The sequence below is a fragment of the Gopherus evgoodei genome, chromosome 4 (genome assembly GCF_007399415.2).
Source record: "Gopherus evgoodei ecotype Sinaloan lineage chromosome 4, rGopEvg1_v1.p, whole genome shotgun sequence".
In the NCBI taxonomy this organism is placed as follows: domain Eukaryota; kingdom Metazoa; phylum Chordata; order Testudines; family Testudinidae; genus Gopherus; species Gopherus evgoodei.
The window spans coordinates 142,813,804-142,838,631 of record NC_044325.1 but is presented as its reverse complement, the minus strand read 5'-3'; the positions used below and the strand labels follow the sequence as shown (position 1 = coordinate 142,838,631).

General features: G+C 48.9%; 1 protein-coding gene across 5 annotated transcripts in view; it reads left to right on the top strand.

The window, feature by feature from the left end:
- Positions 1-24,828, top strand: part of SLC45A3 (solute carrier family 45 member 3) — a 42,705-nt gene that overhangs the window by 11,221 nt on the left and 6,656 nt on the right. Inside the window, exons 1-4 of one of the 5 annotated variants that reach the window (XR_004000251.1) lie at positions 10,190-10,325; positions 15,508-15,941; positions 16,614-17,444; positions 20,178-21,853. Coding sequence is in view for 4 of the 5 variants with exons in the window: in XM_030561582.1 (XP_030417442.1) it covers positions 15,770-15,941; positions 16,614-17,444; positions 20,178-20,443 (1,269 nt within the window). In the remaining variant the exon portion in view is untranslated. Of the gene's footprint in view, positions 1-10,189; positions 10,326-15,507; positions 15,942-16,613; positions 17,445-20,177; positions 21,854-24,828 lie in introns of those variants that run through there. The other 4 variants (XM_030561583.1, XM_030561581.1, XM_030561582.1 and 1 more) reach the window with 4 other exon arrangements.

Genomic DNA, 24,828 nt, shown 5'->3' with positions numbered 1-24,828 from the left:
AAAGGCAGATCCTGAACTTGGCAAAGCTGGGTGGAAGGAGCCGCCTGAGGCATGGCTACCCCATCCAATTGCTTCCAGAAAACCAGACAGGCTTCTTCTGTGAATGAGCAGGGTGTGTGTGTGTGTGTGTGTGTGTGTGTGTGTGTGTGTGTGTGTGTGTGTGTGTGTGTGTGTGTGTGTGTGTGGAAGTAGGAGGGTTGTCACATTTTCTATTTTATTAGTCCCCTTTTGAGCGCTTCTGTTTCTGTTCCTAGAAACAGAAAGAGGGCAGCGGGGTGTAGGGGGGAGGGCAGATCCTGAGCCACCTGTTGGATTTCCACACTTGTGGAGGCTGCTGTCCTTTTTAAGTGTCTGTGTCTTTCTCCTCACTCCCTACACCCCAGCGTTCAGTTCACAACCAGCCCATTGTGATGCCGGATTAGAGCAGCTGGGTGGAGCCTTTCAGGCTGAAGCATAACTTCAGTCCCTTTAAAAAAATCTTTGGAGGCTTTTTCATTTTTTTATTTTTTTAAAGAGGATGGCAACGCCAGCAAGGGGATAATTTGATGGATTACGCTGCGGTGCTGAGAGGCTCTCCCTAATCCTCTTTGTGCATCTGTTTGACCAGACGCGCAGCAGAAGCCCTCAGCCTCTGGCAGAGAAAAGGCAGCTCAGCAGGGTGTTTTACACACTGACATATAAATACGGGGCCCTGGTCATGTGGGGCTCCTCAGATATAATCTGTGCCAGTTACCACTCCACGGAGGAAGGGAGGGAACCTGGCTGGAGTTTATTATTTCCCCCGCCCCTCCTCCAATTCAATTTACATTTTTATTCTTCTGTCAATAATAAAAACTAGAGCAGGGGAGGGAAAGGAGAGGGGCAAACTAGGCCAGATGTCATGGTGATGGGCACAGTAGGTGAACCAGAATAAAAAACAGAACCAAGTCTTCCCTGACCCCTGGGAGTGTTTGGATCCTGACTTCATAACACGAGCCCATCTCTTAAAATAAAGTCTGAGCAAGCATGGTGCAGTGGGATCTGCTTAGAGAGGAGTTGGAATGAAACTCTGGTTAGTTATTGAGCATCAATCACAGGCCCAGTTATCCCATCTCAAAAAAAGATATTGCAGGACTGGAGGGGGTTCCAAGGAGGATGATAAGAATCATAGAAATGTAAGGTTGGAAAGAACCTCATGAGGTCACTTCCAGCCCCCTGCACTGGGGCAGAACCAAGTAAATTAGACCATCCCTGACAGGTGTTTGTCCAGCCTGTTCTTAAAAACTGTTAGAGATGAGATGAGACCGATGTTGGAGGTCAATTATCTGCCTATGGTGGGGCTCTTACAGCTTCATCTGAAGCAGCTGGTGCTGGCTATTGTCAGAGTCAGGATCTGGGCAAGATGGACCTTGTCTGTCGACGCTTACGTTCCTCCTGTGTTGAAGAAACAGCACTAGGGCCAGCCTCTGATGTCCTGGGGAATAACGTGTTGTGTCTGAGACTCCCAGGTGCTGGATGCAGATGATGAAGCAGAAATTTGGTTCTGGGCAAACAAAGTTGTTCAGGGCTGGCTTGCAGGGCCGTAGGTGCAGCAGTCCCATTGCTGTTCCCTCAACGCTGTCCTAAGACCTCTCTCTTATGGCCAAGTTCAGCCCTGCCGTATCTCAGTCACTGTGTTTGGCCCCTCAATGCTGATTTGAGTGAGCAGTGTCTTCCCTTCCCCACAGGTTCTAGCTTCTTTTTGATGGAAATGGGCCTGAGCTACAAAGCTCCAGTGCAGCTCTGAGCTTTCCCAGTGTTTGAGAGTCCCAGGATTGGGAGCCTTGGCTCTGGCATTTCTCCCTTGCACAGGAGTGCCCAGCAAGTCACGATGAGAGGCCCTGCCATGTCCTGGCTCCTATCACTCTGCACTAACTGCTACGCCACATTCCCTCCTAATGCCGGCAGCAGAAGCCTGCAGCGCTGGCTCCTCATTCCTTGTCTTATTCACTCAATTAAGCCCTTCCATGGTAGGCTGCAACTGAGCCTTCCAGGCAGGAGGTACCTTCCTCTGCTACTCGACAGACCTAAAGTGGGCTGACCTCTGCAGAGTACTGACCACCATGATCCTACCCACTGGGCTGTTGATGCACTGCCCTCTCTGGAAGCGTAATGTATTCCCTGTGGTGTCCAGCATCCGCCCATGGCCTCTGCTTCTCTGGTGAGTCAGTCAACTCCCCTCTGTTTTAACAGGGATAGGCAAGCATGTCAGGCCACTGCCTTTGCTGCAGTATCGTTCCTCTGGGTTGGAGAGGGTGAGGGACAGGGGAGCAGGACACTGGAGTTCAGTGTGATGGAACCTCCCTTCCTGGTCCTCCTCCTTTGTCAACCAAATAGAGGGAATGGATAGCTGGGCCAGAGGTCTGTGGAGCCCGGCAGGCTGCTGAGCTGCCGGAGGCTCTTCTGGAAGGGTGAGGCTTCAGATAAAGAGTCCCACAGAATCTCTGTCATGGCACCACCAAAAAGCATGAAGCAGGGGGAGAAGTGCAGGGGTAAAGAGCTGGGGGATTGATCCACTCAGGGGCACTCATCTCTACACAACAGGCTACATGTAGCTGTTAGCCAGCCCAGTGTCCCCAGGCCAGGAAAGAGTCCTGAGGTAGTACTTCTTCAGAACAGTGAATTCTCTCTTCAAGGTGATAGACTGTTCTGTAAAATCACACTGGCTCTGATCACCGTTCCTCCACCCCCTGCTCTCTAGCAAGATAAATTGGTTTGGCTGGATGGTCTGATCAAAGTAGGAGCCTGTCTGAGTCACACGCAACCTCTGAGGAGTATGTGGAACTCGAGATCTCTGCTGAAATTCCTGACTCTGCCATTGACCTGCCGGGTGACCTAGGGCAAGTCATGTCACTTCCCTGTTCTTGGTTTTCCCCTCCACTGAAATGGAGATGACGAGCCAGTGGAACAGTGAAGGGGGGAACAATGTGTTTCACAGGTTTTGAAAAGAACGGACTTGCTGAAATCTTTTACCAAATATTTTCAGTCCTCTTCTCTCTCCCCCTCCCCCATATCCTTCAACACACAATTGTAGGGTTTTTTTTCCTCCTATTTTTTGCCACTGAAAAGGAGCTTAGGAGGGAAAAGTGATTTGGGGGTTGGGGGAGAAAAACAAATGTTGAAAAATCCCAACCTTCTCTACTTGCCTCCTTTGCAAAGCCCTCAGCTCTCTGGATGGAAAGCCCACCATAAAAGCTCTCTCTTACTCTCATCCCCGTTACTGCTGACTCAGCGTGTGGCCTTGGCAAGTGGCCATATTGAGCTGTGCCTTAGCATCGCTGTTAGTCAAATGAGGATAACTACTGATTGGCTACCTGAGGCCTTGCTTGCTTCTAGGTGCTTTTCAAAGATGGCAGGAAGTACGTAGGCACAAAGTACTGTAGTGTAAAACAAACTGAGCTGAGTCACCCATTCAATACACAAATGGCACCTGAATGAAACACACTCTGGTGTCTGGAATAAGTTCAGAACTCCTGATTTTTTCTGCCCCTCCTCTGCATTTTTTGGGGTTCCCTCTGGATTCCTGGGTTCCCTTCAGGACCAGTAGAGCTCTGCCTCTTTCCTTGACATGTTCCCTAACAAGCTGGAAACTTTCACCAACCATCCCAATTTAGCTTTTCAATCCCTCCAGCAAACTTCTGCTGGCGTTGTCTGGCCAGGGGCCTGTATCTGCTCTGACACAGTGCTGGTATCCTGAAGTCAGTGCAATCACTCTGAATCCACACCAGCATCACTGAGATTAGAACCAGGCCCACAATCTTATGTGAGATGGCCTGCGGTAGGTCAGAGCTTGCATCTTAAACAACTCCATCCAGGCAAAGTGGCCTGCCCAGCAGACCAAGGCTATGGCTGGCAGCAGCTTCATTGGCCATCTCAGCATGCATGTTCTGGTCATCAGCCTTGCCTGTCGAGCCATTCCTTTCGAATCACAGATCAGCCAGTACCTGCTGCATGAGGGGACTTGGTAAGAGAATGGACTCCATCACCATAGTTTTGATCAGACATTGGGCAGCAGCCAAATACAACATTGTTCGCTTCCAGATTATTAAAAGAGCTCTGCACAATGGGTGCATGTTAGGTGCTCAGCTCTCTTGAAAATCCACCACTAATTGTGGGTGCTGAGCAGTTGAAAGTCTGGTCCTTCCTCTCTCTCGGCCTCTATTCCCCAATGGGGGATAATCCTTCCTCTGTCTCGTCTGTTCAAACCAAAAACTCTTTGGGGTGATGTAAGTTAAGGCTTCTAGGTGTTATTGCAAGACAAATAATAATGTCATCTGAATTGGCAAGGAAGAGAGTACTGTCATGGCAAGAGAAATCCAAGGGATTTTTATTGACTAATATCAATGTCCTCCTGATGGTTTAACATCTCCCTGCAAATCAAAGTGAAAAGGGCCTCCCAACCTGCAGCACCAAACATGGTGCTCAAATTCTACACTAGTCTTTGTGCCACACTCTGCCCTCTGAAGAGCTAGGGAAAGCAATGGAATTGCAGGTGGATTTTGGACCTTGAAGCCTTCCTGGATCTCTCGCTTTTGGTACTGAAGGAAAGGGATTTCCGGCATTTGGTTTCCTCTCTTTCCCTACAGTATCGGCTGAACCCAGTGAGGCTGAGATAATGGAGTCCTGGGCTCAAAGGAAACATTGTGTTAATTCAGAGAGAATAAATAAATTATACTTCTCCACCTCCCCTCTTCAGTGGTCACTCTCCCTTCCCCCGCTTTGAGAGGGGTCAAGGAGATTGTGGTGGGGAGTCAGAGGAGGTCAGGTGAGTTTTTTCCATTTTATCCTGCACAAGCCTGCCAGAGCTATTCTCCATGGGGTCTTTCACAGTCAGCTGCAGTAATAGACTCTGATAGTCGTGAAGGGATCCGGCAGTGTCTGAACGGCCCTTCCTTAAACACTTGCGCTCTCTTTCTCCCACACAGCCTTGATTCCAGAGGGCTTCCAGAGAGGGGAATTATTAATCATCCTAACAATGTCCCTCAGAGGTTAGAAATGTAACGTTGTGGTGGTTGTAAATGGAAACCCCATACCCCTCTTTCTGCCCTTGGCTTGAAAGGACTTTCTGCACCAAACCTGCTGGGTTGTGGAGAGGCAATGGGGCAGGCAGGATTATGCTGGCTGAAGATTATGCTACATGCTGAATCAGACCCAAGTCTCCCCAACAGTGGCCAGCACCAGTGTCTCAGAGAAAGGTGCAGGAACCATGCAGCAGGGAGATACTTTGCCCTCCATGTAGTTCCTGCCCTGGCCATGGAACTATAGGGTTAGCAGATACTGCAGGAGTTATCTCGTCTAACGCCGATAGTTGAAGATTGACTTAAACACTGAGGCCTGAGGTTTTTATTTCATTTCCAAAAATGAGCTGTGGAATTAATTGTTAATTGTGGTCCAATGGCTAAAATGTGAGGCTATAGGAGTGGGATTCACAAAGGTACATAGGTGCCTAAATTCTGCTTTTTAGGCACCAGTGCGACCCACAAAACTGTCGCCCAGCTTCCCTCTAACCCTGGAAGCACCTAAATTCACTCATCACCTGTCTTGTTTTTTCCTCTGGACATGCACACTGCAGCCTCGCTCTAGGCATCCAGACACCTGTCTCCTAGAGCAATTCACAAACAGGGGAAGACAGGCATTTGGCTGCCCAAATATGGGGTGTGGGGGCATGCGGGATAATCCGGTAGGTGTGCTCAGAAGCCACATACCAGATTAGCCCCCTAAGGCAAGTTCATAGGAAACAGTTAGTTAGGGGGAGGTGGACCTCCCTTATAACTTTAGTTATTAAGGTGGGAGACCCTCATTTCAAGTCCCTCCTTCTGATGAGAAGAAAGGAGTCAAACAGGGATCTGCCACTTTTCAGGGGAGTGCTCCAACCGCCCAGCTATAGAGTAATTCTAATGCTTTCTCTGGACCAATTAATATCTAAGTATTCCATTACTGAATTAATGTGAAGTAACTTCAATAGGAAAGACCGAATATTCCATAGCCTAGTGGTTAGGGCACTCAGCTGCTCTGTGTTCAAATCCCTTCTCCCGCTCAGGAGGAGGGGGACTGGAATCAGGGTTGGTCTCTGACCTCCTGGCTGAGTATCCTGTCCACTAGGCTAACAACTAGAAAGGAGAGCTTTGCCCTGGGCTATTTCCCTCCTGACCCTGCATGATTGCACTTAGCCAGCTGAGTGCCCGTCTTCTCTGAGTTTTTGGATCAACAGCAGAGTTCCCTGCAGTCCTGACCTAGGTGCCTATCTCTGTGAGGCGGGCAGGGCTTAGGACACCCCTAGCCACATGCTGGCTTTACGGATCACCATCTAAGGCTCCTGTCCTCTCTCCTCACCATCCATCAGAAAGGGAACCTAGGCAGCCAGCTCAGGCTTTGTGGATTGCAGTGTTGTTCCTGTGGTTTTCTTCTAGGTGCCTACACTCAGCTCAGCATTGCAACACCCAAGTCCCTTTGTGGATCCCCTGCTGCAGTCCAGGCAGGAGATGTACTTACAGCTGCACTCACTGTGGGACCTTAGGCAAATCTCTGAAATGCGGTGCCTCAGTTGCCCTCTCAGTAAAATGGGGGATCCCACTGACCTATTCTGTAATGTGCTTTGAGACCTGATAAATGAGGCTGTACAAATGCAAAATACCCTGACTGTATTCATTACGAAATCTGAGTAATGCCCCCATCACAGGGTGACACTAGCCCTTGAAGAGAGCAGGGCCAGTGTGTTTTGTGATTGGTCAACTGATCCCAGTTGAGCTTGAAAAGCAGAGAGCTGGTGAGGGGAAGCCCGGGTGTGTCAGGCTGAGCTGGACGTGGGGCTCTCACTGCCTGCTCCCCCTGGGAATAGGGAGCCCAGAGGGCTGAGGAATTGTTTTGGTTTGTTCAAGTTTGGACAGTAAAACTGCTTAAGAGACTTTGCCCATGGCAATGAGTCCTCTGGGAGCAGTCTCGATACTCTACTCTCCTTTTTCCCCCCTTCATCTGCATGAGATGATGCTTAGCAGTTCCTACCAACCCTGGTGGTTCACAGAGAGTCACTGGGTCTGGTTTTCTGGTGCCCCGCAGTTTGCACAGTCAGTGATACCTAGTGCCAAGTGGGTGAAAGGCTGGGCAGACCTGAATGGCTGCAATTTTGATTTGGGAATGTCATTGACCCTTTGGCACTGGAGGAGATGCAGAGCACTGGAGAATCAGGCCCTGGGGACAAGGGGAATGTGTATTGTAACAAGAAGAGAGGTAGAGAAGTGACAGACTGAGGCAGGCCAAGAACATCAAGGGCAAACAACCTGTCGTCTCTATCAGTGACTCATTCCTGTAAGGACATTAGATTTCTTGAAAGAGAAAATGTTAGGTATCCTTGCAATTCAGTCTACAGAGTATTGATTTGCTAGTTGAGGTATCTCACTCAAACTACTTAGCTTTTTAAAAAATTATCAGAAATTGTGATTTTCTTTTTTCCCCTAAGAAAATTATCCACAGTGAGAATTCATCCCAAAGGCAGGAACTTTCTCAGCCAGCTGATTGTAGATCGACCCAGATCTTGAAAGGACATCGAGTTAAAAATAATCTCCCCTCTGTCTGAACAATGTTGTTGTTACTTGCAACTCTCTGGCTTTGATGAGATCAGAATAAAAAGAGTCCTTTCTTCAGCTAGTTTCGTGCAGCTGACAGCATGTTATGTGTAGGCCATTTCCCAGTGTTTGTGGGGAGGCTGAACCTAAAATAAAAGGTGTTGCTTAAAGCCTGTTAGCTAAAAAGCTTTAAAACTCTAGTGTAGCCAGGGTAAATTGTATTTTAACATGTTAGCTGGCAAAGGGGAAGTGCAGGGGTCACCTCTACCACCTACCATGAGTCACCCTGTCTATTCTAGCCTCCAAGGCTGTCAAACTAGTTTCTTTCACCAGCTTTAAACTCAGTGATGTTCCCTTGTGTTCCCATCTGTCTGTTCCACCTCTGGTCTTATATTTTGAGCATGAGCTCTTTGGGGGGCAGGGATCACCTTTCTGTTCTGTTTGTACAGCACCGAGCACAGTAGTGTTCTGGTTCACAACCAGGGTTCCTAAGTGATCCCACAATATAAATAATTAGTAACCTATTGAAATCTGCTTTGTAACCTTTGAATAAGGAGAGGATATCAATGAGGGAATTGCAAGAATCTAAAGAAGCCACTGGGCTACTAGCTAAAATGAGTTAGCTTCCAAGGATTGTGTCTCCCAGGCAGCTATCTTTCTTGGATTTATCCCACCTTCTCTGGCTGCTTGAATAATAAATGGCCAGTCTTTTCAGATCAGCTATATTTAGCTGGACCCAATCAATCTGTCAGTCCCTGAACACTTAAAAGTCTCTCCTCCCGCTTTATTGGAGAGGCTGGGACACCAAGAATGTCTAACATCCAGGGTTTGCCTTTTTTTGTTGTTGAAATGGATCCCCTGTCCACCTCAGAGATTGAGAGTTTAATTTCCCTTTGTCTGGCCAGGAAGCTCCTTTTCTTCTGGCTTTCTCCCTTCAAATCGTTTCAAGTCCCGCCCACCTACCTGGTTACCAGGGGAGGAAGTCTTTACCAGCTGATCTGTGGTTTCTCTGAGTGAAAAGCTATTGCCAGTTCAGTCAGTAGGGTGTAAAAATAATTAAAATGAAATCTTGAATTAAACCTGTGGCTGGGGGCAGGACACTGAGGGCAGGCAGGGCAGATCCATAATATCCAAATGCAGATGACACCCTATGTTCCCCAGCTGCACTAAAAGCCCACTGGTTGGCCAGGTTTGCAAATCTGAGCTAAGTTTCAGAGTGGTAGCTGTGTTAGTGTGTATCAGCAAAAAGAACGAGGAGTCCTTGTAACACCTTAGACTAGCAGATTAATTTGAGCATAAATAAATAAATTTGTTAGTCCCTAAGGTGCCACAAATCTGAGCTAAGTTTCAGACAGAAGCCCCCCCTTTTGCAAGGAAGGAGTTCCGTACGAGTCAAGGCGAGGAACTCGGTCATGGGAGGGTGTTCTGCTTTGAGTTTTGGGGGCCTCACTTGAACCTGACACTCATGGGGATGGAGTGCGTGGGAGTGTGGCTAACAGTGAGCCCTGAATACCCTGTGAATGGAAAATGTTGTTTCCCCGAGTGCTGTTCCTTGGGAGGGAGTTTAGCTAGGGTGACCCTATTTCCCAAAGAGAAAATGGGGTACCTCAGCTGCTTGCCTGAAGGTCCCCCCACCATAGTGGCTGGAACTCTTTGGGGCCCCCATGCAAGGCTGTTGCCCATCCCTGGAACCCTGCCTTCCACCCATACTGGAACACTGCCTCCCCCCCTCAACCCTGCCTCCCCCTCTGTGGAGGGCTGGCCTCCCCCCCCACATGTTGCTCTGCATTGCACTGCACCCCACTTTTGCATTTGTCGTATTTGCTCTTGCCAGCTGCTCAATTCAGCAAGAGCAAATGGGACAAATGCCTCCTTTTGGGGAAAAAAAATAAGTCAGGACGGCTGGGACAGGGCTTAATAAAGGGACTGTCCCAGCCAAAACAGGATGTATGGTCACCCTAAGCATAGCCCCAGTCCTGCAAGCTCTTCCTTAAGGGCTGAGCCCCTTAGTGCTCCATGGAGACACAGGGGTCCACCGGCAGAGAAAACCTTGCAGGATTGGGGCCAGTCATGTAGTTCTCCTTCAGGCATCTGCTTGATTGAGAGCAGGGCTTTGCAAAGCCCTGGGCCTGATCCTCTGATGGGCTGAGTTCCCATGGCTACCATTGCAGTTACAAATCAATATTGCTTCCCTGGGCTGTAAACAGGAATGACCATGCTCCCTCGCCTTCCTAGCATGCTTGGAGATGGATGGTGCTAAGTGTTATTATTATTGTATTGGAGCAGAGCTTGAGCAGCAAGGTTTGGATATGGATCTGACCCTGGGGGCTCCCATCTGCAGGGAGGTGGAGTTTGCTTTCAAACCCATCTCTGTAGAACTTGAAACAGAATAACAGTATCCTTTATAACGTGAAGGTTGTAAGCTCTTTGGGGCAGGGACTGTGTCTTTGTAGAAAACCTTGCACAACAGGGTGAGGCCCCTAGGTGCTGGGGTAATATACTGTGGTTCTGTGTTTAAAAAGATCAGAGGCAAGGGAGGGCTCGGCAACCAAACCCCATAGGTGTGCTGTGTGTGCCCACAGGTTGGCTCCACCTCCCGCTTCCTGCAAACTCTACTTAACTACTTTTCCAAGGAGCGCTGAGCTCTCTGCATCCGGGCCAGGCTGGCTTTATTAAATGAAATTCCTGCAGGGCAAAGACGGGAATTTACCTGGATCATCTGTTGGTTCCTCTGCAGGAAGGGAGGTGAGTCTGGTGTTCTTCGTTTGAAGAGACACTGGTTCTCTGAGGCATCCCAAGACTACGCTTTTTGTTTGCGTTTGCCCAAATCGGTGGTTTGATCCTATCCTAACGCTTTTTTAACTCTGTGCCTTTACTCTTGCCACTTCAGAAGTTATTTTTCCTCCCTTGGTATCTTGCTGTTAATTGATTTATCTCATTAGACTGACTTCACACTTGGTAAAGTAACCCCCATCCTTTCATGTATTTATACCTGCTCCTGTATTTTTCACTTCATGCATCCAATGAAGTGGGTTCTAGCCCACGAAAGCTTATGCCCAAATAATTGTGTTAGTCTCTAAGATGCCACAAGGACTCCTTGTTCTTTCTCTTGTGGTTCGCTCACCCAGCTCCACTTGTGTGGCCAAAACCAAGTTGTATGCAGTGATGTTGTAGTCATGTCAGTCTTAGGATATTACAGAGATAAGGTGGGTTAGGTAATATTTTTTTTTATTGGACCTACTTGGTGAGAGAGACAAGTTCTGTGTAAGCTAGAAAGCTTGTCTCTCTCCCCAACAGCAGTTGGTCCAATAAAAGCTGTTATCTCCCCACACCTTGTCTCTCCAAAACCAAGTTGGCATTTACCTTCAGACTGGTAAATGCTCGTCCTGAGAGAGGAAGAAAAGGGACGTTTGAGCAAGGTGCAATTTATACCACAAGGGCTCCTGGCAGCAGCATCATCACCTGTAACTGGCAATCTGCTCTTTAATCCCAATGTACACAGCAGCAATGCCAGGTGTAATCTTTTTACTAAAGTTTAGTGGAGGCTGGATGTGTGGGAAAGAGACACACCTCGCTTTTCTCTCCTGATACAAGAGAGGTGGATCCCATCTGCCTTGGTCTGAAATTCTAGGGCAGTCTGAGATCCTACCTTCTGCTTCCCCCATTACAGCTACTCTTAATTAATGCTAGAAATTCCAGTACAGTACGAAATGGGATGGGGGGGTTTGCATCTGAGGTCTTTGTGTTTTTAAACCCCAGTCCGTAAACCATCCAGGCATCTGGGACTGCAGCACATATAACCCACTGGTCAGTGTACATTATGTCTTCAGCTCTGTGCCTGATCCACAGAGGATAAGGGTGTGTTTATAGCTCTCAACATGGCTGTCCAGCTCAGAGTATCAAGGTTCATATTGTCAGGTATGTCCCTGCTTCAGTCTCTAGATTGCTGTCTAGAATGATGGCTGTCGCATGCATAATGCTTGGTCTTGTTGAGATGTCCTGTCTAGTCTACATCTGAGAGAGGTGGATTTCTGCCCCCCCAATCCTTTCCCAATATACGTTAGTGTTTCTCATGGATTCAGAATATCCGGGCCAATCCCAAATGGGCCTTCAAATTTCCCATATTAGCTTAGGGGAACAGGACTCTTGGGTTCTGTTCCCACCTCTGCCACTAACTTGCTATTTGACCATGGGCAAGTTGTTTAAACCCTCATTGGATGCCTCTGTTTCTCCTGCTGTGAAAGGATAACCTCTCAGAGGAGTGTTGGGAGTCTTAATGGTTGCCAAAGCCCAGCTGTTTTAGAGATGCAAAGTACTTGTGTTAGGCACTCTGTGGCAGAGCAATTGACTTGGATGAGGTTTGATCTTGTTTCTGTAGCACCTTACATTCTAAGGCTCCCAACACAATTTACAGTTGCTGCAGTTGTCCCCATGTGTTCGCACCCTTTCAAATGTTTGGGAGCCCCATTTAGTCACTGTGGCCATTGGGGTCCACCTATGGGGCTCAGCTTGTAAAACTGATGCTTTGCACTCCACCTCAGAGGTGGGTGCATGAATCAACAATTAATCTGCTTGCAGCTCCTGGCATGGATCTTTCTATCTATTCCCCAAGCCACCTAGGGGCTGGGCTGTCTCTCTCTCTCTGTCTCCCACATAATCTAAAGAAGATAAAACACAATAAGAGACACACTGAAGTCATTAACCCTTGGGAAGCTGGGGGCAAGCAAATGAGTCACAAAGAATTGAGTGGGAGGGGAGAGACATTAGGCATGAATCCATGGCGTTGGTTATCTGTGATGAGTTAATGACTGCCCATGAACTTCTCAACTCTGTGGAGGAAAAAGACTCCTCTGTCAATTATCATAATTGCAACAGCAGGGAAAGGTTGGGAATGATGCTCTGTGAAGCCTCATCAACATGCTCCAAGAAGAGATTGTTCCAAGTCTGGGCTGAGCTATTTGGCTGGTGGAGAAATCCCAAACTCTCCCAGACTCTGAGGAAGTGGGGTTTAGCCCACAAAAGCTTATGCCCAAATAAATTTGTTAGTATCTAAGGTGCCACATGAATTCCTCATTGTTTTTCCTATCTAGTGATGAAGGTGACCCTGGGTAGACAGATCATATACATTGGCCCTAAGGAGTTAAAAACCCCACATTCTTATGGTGGTTCAGTCACTGGGATTAAAAGCACAATTCTGTCTTGTCCAAGGCTGCAGCAAGAATCCAAACCTGGCTATACTTAATCCAGTGCCTCGCTCTGTGGGGTTAACAGATCTCCCTAGGCCATTGAGGGGAAGTGCATTTAGAAGTAAAGGGGCCTTCATTTGCTTTAGTGAGGATTACCCTACAATATAAGGGTTTACCTACATAGTTCAATCGCAGGTGTGAATCTACCCCACAGTAAAGCCTGCCCCAGGTTACTTGTTCCTGGGAACCTCTGGATGTCCATTAATAGTTTGTTAGAACACTTTGATCTTGTCCTCACACCGCTCAAAGTGCTCTAACAAACTGTTAATGTGCGTGTCAGCAGGGCGCACTTAACAGTCCTTGGCAGGCTAGCACAGGGTAGATGCACACCCCAGCTTGCTGCAGACTAATTGTTCATGTAGACAAGACCTTAGGCTGCTTTACTTCTGAATGAGAATGTCCACTGGGGGGAGGGATGTTAATGTGCTTTAACTTCCCACTTTAAGTAAATTTGCCCTAACTTGCCTGAATGTCCATTGTGCCATTCCTCCAGCATTCTTCTAGCAAAACAATTGACTGGGGAGATCTGTGTGACACTGGACAAGTCATTTAAGCTATGTCTACATGGCCCCACAGTTCAGACTAGGAGTGTGTGAACTGCAGCAAGTGCGCTGTGCTTTAACTGCCCTATATGGATGCTGCGAGTCCGAAATAAAAGGTACCTAGTTAGTGTTACCTTGGTTTGCTAGGACTAATTTATCCTATATATAGTTCACTCCCACAGCATCCACACAGGGGAGTTATTGTAGTTCACCCCTCCATAGTCTGAACTGTGGGGCTGTATAGACAAACTCTTAATCTCCCTGGATTTCAGGGCTTCTCCACATGGGGAGTTTTTCCAGCATAACTATTCCTGATTACCTATCCCTGAATAACTCCATGTTTGGATGTCCTTATTTGGAATTATTTTAATCCACTTCCAATCTGGATTAAGGTAATTCAGAATAAGGCACTTTTATTCTGGAAAAAGAACATCCACATATGGAGTTATTCAGAAATTCCACTTAAATTTTCATACTCTGCCTTAATCCAAGTTTATTTCCTGGTAGAGACAAGCCCTCAGTTCCCCATCTATGAACTGGGCAGCTATGATATTTACCTCCCCAGGGTGTTGTGATGACCCCATAAATACTTGGGCGGACATCCCACAGCAGTGGTGTATGGGTCACAAAGAACCAAGATAGAAAACATGCCCCAAGGACTTCAAAGAGCAGAAGTTGCCTGATCTCCAGCTTTAGAGCACATGAATGCCTGTTCCCTCCTCAAAGGACGCTGAGTCAGTATGGCCCCAGTCAGCGATTCCATCTACTGAAGCACAGCTGCCTGGAGGTGCGGTTAACTCTGCCATCCTATCCCTGATCAGGTCAGCTCCCACTGAGTTTACAGGATCTACTGAGGTGGAACAGCACCCTGGTATATCTACAGAGGACTCCTTCTTCTGATTTCTCCCCTCCCCTCGCTTTGAGCCCATCCTCACAGAGTCCCTGTGAGAAGCTGCATGAGCGAGGTGGGAGAGATGGAACATGTTAAAGGGAAAACAGATGACTCAGCTGGCAATATTAGCCCAGATGACAAACTAATGCTCACAATAATTGCCATTTACTGGCAGAGGAGGCTGAACTGGGTCATATTTATTTGTGAAACTCAATGAGGCACCATCTGTGCTGCTGAATATCATGCTCTTGCCGAGATGATGGGTACATAGTTCAGGTAAAAATATTGACCTGAGAGCTTGGTGCATCTAGGCCAGGGGTAGGCAACCTATGGCACAGGTGCCGAAGGCAGCACGTAAGCTGATTTTCAGTGGCACTCACACTGCCCAGGTCCTGGCCACCAGTCCGGGGGGTTCCACATTTTAATTTAATTTTAAATTAAGCTTCTTAAATATTTTTAAAGCCTTATTTACTTTACATACAATAGTTTAGTTATATATTATAGACTTATAGAAAAAGACTTTCTAAAAATGTTAAAATTTTTACTGGCATGCGAAACCTTAAATTTGAGTGAATAAATGAAGACTCAGCACACCACTTCTGAAAGGTTGCCGACTCCTGATCTAGGCTGTGGGAAGGATCAGTGTGTGACAGCTGACCTCGTGATCAAGGCACTAGCCTAGGCCTTGAGATCTGGAATCAACTCCTGGTTCTGTCCCCAACTCCTTCTGTGATTTGGACAAGTCACTTAATCTCCCTCTGCCTTAGTTGCCCATCTGTAAAACAAAGATAATCCTTCGTTTTGCCTGTCTTGTCTAGTTAGCTTGTGAGTTCTCTGGGATAGGATTCATCTCTGATATTGTGTTTGTACAGAACCTAGCACAACAGGCCCTGATCTCCGTGAGGGCCTCTAAGCACTTACTGTGATGCCAGTAAGAAATGGAAGAGGGTCTGGGGTGACTGACAGTGGAAGGGGCTGAGCCTTCGAAGGCTTGGCCTCTCTGTGAACCATGGTCCTTTGATATTGCCGATATTGACGCTGTTGGCAAAGGCCAGTGGGAGTGATTTTGTGTTGGGGAACGCTGTCCAGTGCCCTCCTCGTGACTGTAGCTTTGTGTCCCATTTCAGATGAGTGCTGCTGTTGACATCAATGGAATGGGGAATGGTTTCTTGTTTTGGTCTCCTTAAGAAGAACCCACCCTGGTATGGATTTCTGATTTCTAATGTGCTCTCTTCTTTTCTCCGTAGTACAGAATGTGAAGCCGGGGGAGAGAGCTAGAATATGAAGCCTGTCTACTGGTGCCTGGACTCTTTGTTGTAGTGACTGCATCTTGCAACCTAAGGAGGAAGAAGGGACAAACTGTTCACTGCTGATTAAAAATGGCAGCCAGTGTCTCTCCATTGGACTGTGAAAGGGGACTTCAGACCTGGGTGTCTGTTTGTTGGGTGCCCCAGGAAGGCTGCTGTCTGGTTGACACAGCCTTCTCATATTGAGTGGAGCAAGGGCAGCATGGCTCAGAAAGTGTGGGTCAGCATGGTCTTCCACAACCGCAAAGCCCAGCTCCTGCTGGTCAACTCGCTGACGTTCGGCCTGGAGGTCTGCCTGGCTGCTGGGATCACCTACGTGCCACCGCTCTTACTAGAAGTGGGTGTGGAGGAGAAGTTCATGACCATGGTTTTGGGTAGGTGGCTTCTTTCTTCTTCGACTGAGATGCTCACCCCCTCTGTGGGTTCAGAGGGCAGTGGGGAATTGGGGAATGAAGATTTGTATCCCCACGCTCTGATCAGCTGAGACAACTCTATTCCAGGAAGAATGTGCAGCCTATTGGTTTGGAGCCAGAGCTCCTGGGTTCTATTCCTAGCTTCTGCCTCTGAATTGCCTGTGTGGCTTTGGCATGTCTCTGCCTCAGTTTCCCCTTCTCTAAGACAGGGATACTTCCCTGAGGGGCTGAGGGCTTAATGTCAATGAAGTGCTCTGATGTGCATGGTGGAGGGCTGTTCTAGTGTGCGCTTACCAAGTTGCCTAGAAGCCATAAAGTTCAAAATGGAGAGGGGTTGGTAAGTAAGGGACTGGTGGTGGTGGTAAGGGACTGGTTTCTTGGGCTGAGCTAAGGCCAAGGTTTCCACTAGTGATTATGGATGTCCCACTTGAGAGACCACTTAAAGGGGCCTGATTGTCAGAGGGTGGGTGCTGAGCACTTTGACAGACAGGCCCCCTTAAGATGCCTCAGATGGGCAGCCACAATCACTAGTCGCTTGTGAAAGCCTTGACCCTAGCTCTTATTGCTAGGCACAGGGATTGCCTGCAGCACTAGGACGCTGCCCCTAAAGCCACGTCTCTGTCTCCATTCCAGGGATCGGGCCTGTCCTGGGCCTTGTCTTTGTACCACTGATTGGCTCCGCCAGCGACCACTGGCACAGCAGCTACGGCCGGCGGCGGCCCTTCATCTGGGTCTTGTGCCTGGGAGTCCTGCTGAGCCTCTTCATCATCCCCCATGCCAGCCGCCTGGCAGGCCTCTTCACCCTCAATGCTCACCCCCTGGAGATTGCCTTCCTCATCCTGGGCATTGGCTTGCTGGACTTCTGCGGCCAGGTCTGCTTCACTCCCCTAGAGGCCTTGCTCTCGGACCTCTTCCAGGAGCCTGACAACTGCCGGCAGGCTTTTTCCATGTACGCCTTCATGATCAGCCTGGGTGGCTGCGTCGGCTATCTGCTTCCGGCCATCAACTGGGCCAGTAGCTTCCTGGCCCCTTATCTAGGGGGGCAGGAGAAGTGCCTCTTCAGCCTCCTCACCATCATCTTCCTGGGCTGCGTCCTGGCCACCTTCTTTGTGACGGAGGAAGCAGTGGGGCAGGTGGACGCTCTGGCAGGCCCCGCGCTGAAGGACTCTTCCCCCAAGCCCCCGTCCCCCAGCTGCTGCTGCTTGTGCCAGGTTTCCAAGAGCCTCTTGCGAGCCAGGCATGTGGTCCAGGCCTTGAGGAACCTCTGCGCGTTGGTCCCACGGCTGCATGGCCTCTGCTGCCGCATCCCCAAGGTGATCCGGCGTCTCTTCGTGGCCGAGCTGTGCAGCTGGATGGCCCTCATGACTTTCATGCTGTTCTACACGGACTTTGTTGGCGAAGGGCTGTACCAGGGTGTTCCCAGGGCCGAGCCAGGAACAGAAGCCAGACGTCACTATGACGAAGGTAATGAATGAGCCAACTGCCTTCAAGGCTACGGGTGCAGAATTTACTCCCATACACAGGGGAGTTGAAACACTGAGATGGGGTCAGGATAGGCTCTACCTTTAGGGTTCATCTCTCTCTACCCCCTGGGTCAGAGCTCAGGTGCGTAGCACAAGCCTCTGCTAGTGCCACAACATCCAAACAGCTCCCTTTAGCACACTAGCTTCAGTTCTGCCAGCATAAGTCTGTCTAGCCAGGCTGGGAGGCACTCTCCCAGTTGCAATGTAAACATGTCTGAGTTGTGTATCCTCTCTAGCTGAGATGGAGGCAGGGACGTAGGCATATTAATATCTATGTCTGGCAGCACTTGGTGCTCTATTTGGGCCACATGTGGCTTTGCTGCATAGGCTGGGGTGAGAATCTGCCAGTTTTTTAATGACTATTGTAAGTAGTTCATCCCAAAATCTGAAAGGTGGGTAAATGGAACTTTCACCATTTTACAGATGGGAAAACTGAGGCATAGGTAGATGATGAGCAGAACCAAAAGCCAAAGTCTCTCTACGTGGTGTTGCAAACCTCAAAGCCACCCCTGGGTTTTACCAGTGTCCAGCACCTAGCAACAGTGTGAAGAACTGAGTTAGTTTCCTTGACATGAAATCTCATGCTCCAAGGGATGTAACCTGATCTTCTTGGGGGTGGAGAGGCAGGAAGGAATTTACCCTCCCACTCGTCAGGCAGCATTACACAGTTGGTTGTCTACATTATGGGGTGACTTTCCTCTTCCTCTGAAACATAAAATATGGGAAAAGAGCCTGATTCGATGGAGCGCAGGTCTGGTGGCGGAATTCTTAAGCGATACTGTAGTCCAGCAGCTAGCATGCTCAGCTGGCCATTTGTAGCTTTCGCACTGATCCACTGTCACCTCAGACAAGTCACCTCACCACTCTTTGCCTTAGATTCCCCATCTATACAATGGCACTCATGATGCCTGCCCACCTCGTGTAAATCACTTAGAGACTGAGGCCATGTCTACATCTAAAATTTTGCAGCGCTGGTTGTTACAGCTGTATTAGTACAGCTGTATAGGGCCAGCGCTGCAGAGTGGCCACACTTACAGCAACCAGCGCTGCAAGTGGTGTTAGATGTGGCCACACTGCAGCGCTGTTGGGCGGCTTCAAGGGGGGTTCCGGGAACGCGAGAGCAAACCGGGAAAGGAGACCAGCTTCGCCGCGGTTTGCTCTCGCGTTCCCGGAGCCACCCTGCAAACCGCAGGGAAGGAGACCTGCTTGCTCAGGGTTCCGGGAACGCGAGAGCAAACCGGGAAAGGAGACCAGCTTCGCCGCGGTTTGCTCTCGCGTTCCCGGAGCCACCCTGCAAACCGCAGGGAAGGAGACCTGCTTGCTCGGGGTTCCGGGAACGCGAGAGCAAACCGGGAAAGGAGACCAGCTTGATTACCAGAGGCTTCCTCCTTCCACGGAGGTCAAGAAAAGCGCTGGTAAGTGTCTACATTGGATTACCAGCGCTGGATCACCAGCGCTGGATCCTCTACACCCGAGACAAAACGGGAGTACGGCCAGCGCTGCAAACAGGGAGTTGCAGCGCTGGTGATGCCCTGCAGATGTGTACACCTTCAAAGTTGCAGCGCTGTAACTCCCTCACCAGCGCTGCAACTTTCTGATGTAGACAAGCCCTCAGGGTGTTAAGTAGTGTTGAGATGAGCCAAGCTGCAATAATGATGTTCAGATCCCTGTCTCTGGACTGACTCGCTCATTCCTACACTGCTCTCTTCTTAGGTTCCCTTCCATGTGCATGTTCTCTGGAAGCCCTGGAGCCCTCTGCCTCAGCTCCACAGCCTCTCATTTTCTGGTCCTCCCAGATCAAGGCACATATGTCACCGTCCTTTTTCTCCTGCATGCGTCAGTTATGTACCTTGGCCTCTAGATTTCCTTATTTCTGCCTTGTACATTTCCTCCTTTATTAGGCTGTAATCATTCATATTAATGTCTCTGTTAGCTCAAGAATCAGCTTAATTGTTGTTTAACAGTTATGCTATGGTAGGCCCAGAGGCTTCTACCAGGTAGGGCCATTGTGCTAGGCACTGTACAAACATCCTGTTGGCGACAGTCCCTGCTCCAAAGAGTTAATGGTCTAATTACCTGTAACCCAACGTGCCTCTCCGAAGGGGAAGAGCAGGATGGCTGCCGGATGCTTCAGAGCAGCTTGTGGATATCTCACTCTGTGCCAACCTCTAGAGTTCCTCACCAGCTTAAAACCACTCTTTGTTCCCTTTTGTTGTGTTGCTGCTTTGGTGTCAGATACCGCTTCCTGGTTAGCAAGCGGGCAAGAGATGCATTCTGGGGAGAGAGCCAGGGGAAGATGAGGGACTGACTTTCTAAGGCACAGCTGCCAATGCCCTTTGTGCCTCTGAAAATGTTCCCCTCGGTTCTTCCCCTGAAAGGGGGTGGTGTTCTCGCCAGCACTGTCTGGGGGGTCCTTTGTGCGTAATCTTGGCAGAGAATCAAAGGAGTGAATGGACTATGGAGACTGGCAGGGTGGGGAATCTCATGTTGCTCCGAGCAAGGATGGACTCTGGTCTCCAGAGCTTGTGTTGGAATGTGCTGACCTCTATGGAGTAGTGCAGAAAGACCCTTCTTGGACCCTATGGAGTCCCCATAGTTGCTTGGTTTTCGGAAAGCTGAGCAGGGGTAGCCCACCCACTGCTCCCTTCCCCACCAGTGTGTCTGTTGTTTTCAGGGGTCCGCATGGGCAGCCTGGGCCTGTTCCTTCAATGCGTCATCTCCATCTTCTTCTCGACAATCATGGACCGGCTGGTGAAGCAGTTTGGGACCCGGGCAGTCTACCTGGCCAGCGTGGCATTCTTCCCCCTGGCTCCTTTCGTCATATGCTTCTCCCAGAGCGTCCTCATCGTTACTGTCTCGGCCGCCCTGACGGGATTCACCTTCTCTGCGCTCCAGATCCTGCCGTACACGCTGGCATCGCTGTATCACCATGACAAGCAGGTGGGGGCCTTCTGGAGGGTGATGGGGGACAATGTGCACCATGGTGGCAATCACAACATGGGGTGCAGCTCAGCTTGGCCTGTGGCTGGAAAGAAACACCCCTCTCCCCCAAAGGGTGTCACGTGCGTCACAGCACAAATGGGACCTCTCATCTGAACCTTCTTGATCTTGGGGCTCTGAATAAAAACACAATCTGGATCTAACTCAATGCTGGTTTTGGGGGGGGGGTCAAATTTTCTAGCCCCTCCCTACTTGCCACAACCAGCACATGGATGTGCATATTGCTTTGAACGAGGATTGCATATTTCTAAAGGCAGTGACTCATCTCCTCCACATTCTGAATGCTTGGCTGGAAATCAGTCCAGGGTCCCAAGAGGCTCTGTGCTTTTTGCACCCAATCACCTTTGCAGCATCACCAACCCCAACTCAGAAATCACGAGTCAGGTCCCAAAAACCAGCCATGAGATAGTAAGTAAGAAATTACAAATGCTGGGTTCTCCATTTGCCTTCTGTTTGTTGAGCCTTTAGGGTTCACGCTCTCAAGCTTTTGTCCATAACCACCAGGGGTGTCTGAAATGAAAACTGAGGGCTGGGGCTTGAAGAAAACATGAAATGTTGAGACACCATAAAATCACAATAGTTGGTGATACAGCTGTTGTTCCACAGCACTGGGAGCCTCTCACACACTGTAAACGCACCAGTGACTTGTGGCATGAGAGCACTTTTCGTCCCCATGGCAGGCAACTTGCTGTGACATTAAAACAAGGAGCTTTTGCTGCAGACATCCAGGTGCTTGCATAGAACTAACACTTTCAGGCAGCCCATCCCAGTATGCACTAGGATGCCTGTCAAACTAAGGATGCATTTGGAGGGCCTGTTCCACTTCGGTTTCCTCCAGAGTCCTGGTCTTAGGATTTACTTCAACCAGCAAAAAATTAAACCCACCAGGGCATTTTCCTGTCAAGCAGGGATTAGTGAGGGGAGGGGTCCAACTGTTTCCTCAAAGGGCTGATGGGGAAGCACTGTCCATGACCAAGAGATGGACCTTCACAAAGCCACCTCTATGACTAGCTGTGAGGTCCCGCCTTCCTGCTTCCGTTGTCTTCCTAACAGCTTGCAATGGAACCCCAGAGGAGATAAGTCCCAAACAATGCTTCTGCAGAAATGTATCCATCTTCTTGGATCCACTTCCTTTTTGTTTTTCTTTTTTTACTGTTTTAATTCTTTTTCTTTGTTGCCTTTTGTCGTTCCTTTTTTCCTGCTTTCTGTTTTCCTCTCTTTTTTTTCTCCCTCTCCTCCTGAAGTGAGTCAATGAAAGGGTGCCGCATAACAGCTGCCCCTCCAGCGTTGTGTGGAACCTTAGTGCAAGCCTGCAAGACTAACCCATCTGACGCTGCTCACATGGACCGTGTAAGTTGGTCTCTTTTCGTGCATGCCCTCAGTTCTACCTGTACTAGTGAGATCAAAGAGGCCTTGTCTAGAGTAGGATAAAAGGTGTTCTAATTAATGCATTTGAATGTCTATCATAGACGAGGCACAAGGCATTTAACACATGCTAAGCTAGTTGAGTTAAAACCTAGGATCTCTTCAACTCAATTAACTTGAGTTGCAACAGGGCTCCAGCTGTCAGCCCTGCATGGGGCAGTGGGGCTTTGGCTGTCAATGCCCCACAATTCTTCACTGAGGTCAGTGCAAGTGCTCCTGGTGAGGATGGATATGAAGAGCTGCTTTAATTACTGCAGTGGCTGTAGATTGACCTAACTTAAGTCAATGTAATTTTGTAGTGTAGCCATGCCCTTAGTTTTTAAGAGGACACTAGGCTTTGTGTGCGTGCGTGCGTGTGTTAGAACGTGTACCCCTTTAAAATTCTGGTCTAGACCAGGTCAGAAAGAGCAAGACATTGTGGCATGTGCCTTCAGGGTATCCGAGTAGGCTTCTTAGACCATCCTGCATCAAGTATGAGGTGTCTAGAGCTCTGAGGAGATTAGCGCTCACAGTTTTTCACCAACTTCTCTTCTGTGCTGGATCCCCCTAACCTGGGTGTGGTAGGTGTAAAGGGAGAGTTTTGTGAAGCTCTGGCCATTGCATGTGGGATTCAGGTGACTTGACTTAGATTCATAAGGCCAGTGAAGTGACAAACTTTATTACAAAATACTGTCTTGGTAAGATTCATGGCTAGTCAGAATCCATGTAAAGCTGTTTGACTCTCAGCAAAAGGTTCTTGGGGACCAAGTCTCATCTGGCTTCATTTCTTTGCTTGAATTGGAAACTGGTGCATTGCAGGGCTGTAGCCAGGGCTTCAGGGAACATTAATGGAAAATAGCTAGTGATATTATACCAGAGCAGAGTCTTTGTCAGGTGAGGTACGAGATGCTGCCGATTGCAGTGGTGTGCCTTAGGCATAGAATGCAGCAGAGATGCCTGTACACCCTAGAGTATGCTTGTGTAATTCTCCAGTGGCCCCCGCCTTTCCCTTGTGAGTGGAAAGTTGATATTGTTGGTACTTTGGGCAGTGCAGCTCTGACCCTTGCACTCCTGGTATAAAATTCTCTTCTCTCAACCAGTCAGTCTTCTTTCTCCTGGCTGGTTTTATTTATCCCATCACATGGAAAATGGATTAATATATCCTTGGCTAGCTACAGTGCATGGGATGTGTCTAAGCACAAATGTCTTCACATTTCAAGGCAGGAGTTTTTGCAGCAGTTTCACTTGCTGCACATAAATATTGATTATTTCTATTCCAGTAGCCCACAGAGGTGCCAGCTGAGATCAGGGCCCCAAGGTACTGGGTGCTGTACATACATTCAGCAAGAGACAGTCCCTGCCTCAAAGAGCCTACAGTCTAAATAGACAGGCAGACACAGGGGGGGAGGAAAGGCAGGATTATTCTTCTCATTTTACAGATAGCAATGTGAGGCACAGAGAGGATTAAATGGCTTGCCCAGGATCATCCAAAGTGTCTGTGGCAGGGCTGGAAACGGGGCCCCGGTCCCCTGAGTCCCAGTGCAGTACTTGAACCTAGCTGGGTGTCATTATAAAATTCTTGGTAGCAGTGGAAGGAACTTGGCTGAAAGAGTCTGCCTGGGTTACCCAGACCGATGGCTCCTTTGCAGTGATGCTCCCTGCCTCACTAAGAGCTTAACTAACCAGCTGTGGAATCTCCCTAGCATTGGAACCTGGGCAGATTGTCTTGAGAGGCTGCTCTGCCGCCCAGTTGAATAGGGAACCTATGCAGCCTTAGACTGCGCTGAGCGATGTCACAGTTCACACTGGGTAGTGTCACAGAAGTTAGCTAAGGGCTAAGGTTGACATCAAGCAGCTCACATGGACCTCACTCTGTCAGCATGCACACTACAGCGCTACTCTTCCCGATGTAAATCACTCACTACACCGACCTAATAACTCCACCTCCGCGAGAGGTGTAGTGCTTAGGTGAAGGCGATGCAGTGTCTGTGTAGATACTATGTTACTTACGCAGTGCTGACAGCTGCCCCCACCCCAGCACTGTCAGCCTGAGCTGTCAGCTGGGTGCTGGGCTCACAGCTGGAGTCCCCCCTCCCTGCCCCCAGGGTTGACAGCTGGAGCATGGCAGGTGCTCAATTTCACAGCAGGGAGCCTACTAGCAGTGAAATTGACATTCTTGTCAGTTTCACAGCTGCTAGGATTTCACATTTTGTTTCCGCCTCTGGCAGTCAGCCCTGCGGCAAGGAGACTCCATTTCAGTTGGCACATCCACTCCTGGTGAGGACATGCAGAAGGAGCGCAGTGTGAACACCAGCAGCTGATCTAATTGCTGCGGACGTGATTTAAATTGGCCTAATTTCATAGTGTAGACAAGACTTGTGATGGAAGGTTAATTCAGACTAAGGTAGTGTGTGAATTTGAAATGCAATAGCTAGTCCTGAATAACTGCATGTGTAGACAAGCCATAAAGGCCATTGCTTGAAAATTTGAGCACTTGAGTTATGCAGCTACTCACCTCTTATTTGCAGTGATACACCTTTGAACGCACAATTGCCTCTTCGCCTACCTGTGCTCTGGTCTTGAGACTATCACTTTGACGCTCTGCTTTTGAAAAAGAATAGTGCCAAATCCTCCGCCCAACATGTTGCCTTCAGTTCATGTGAGTGGTGCCCATGCTTCCAAAGCAAGGATTGGTTGTGAGCAACTCACGTGTCCTGCAGCAGGAGGGTGTTGAGTCCCTTAGATCAGCTGCTTTGGCGGTACTGCTCTTTGCCTTTTAACAAACTGCACCCAACCCAGACGATTCCTGTAGCCCTGGGTGATGGTATCACTCCCTCATTAGACCAAGTTCATCCCTGGCCTGGCTGCAGTGGCATGAGGGTGGGGAGGGCTTTGGCTGTTCTCCCTAGGTAATGGAGCAC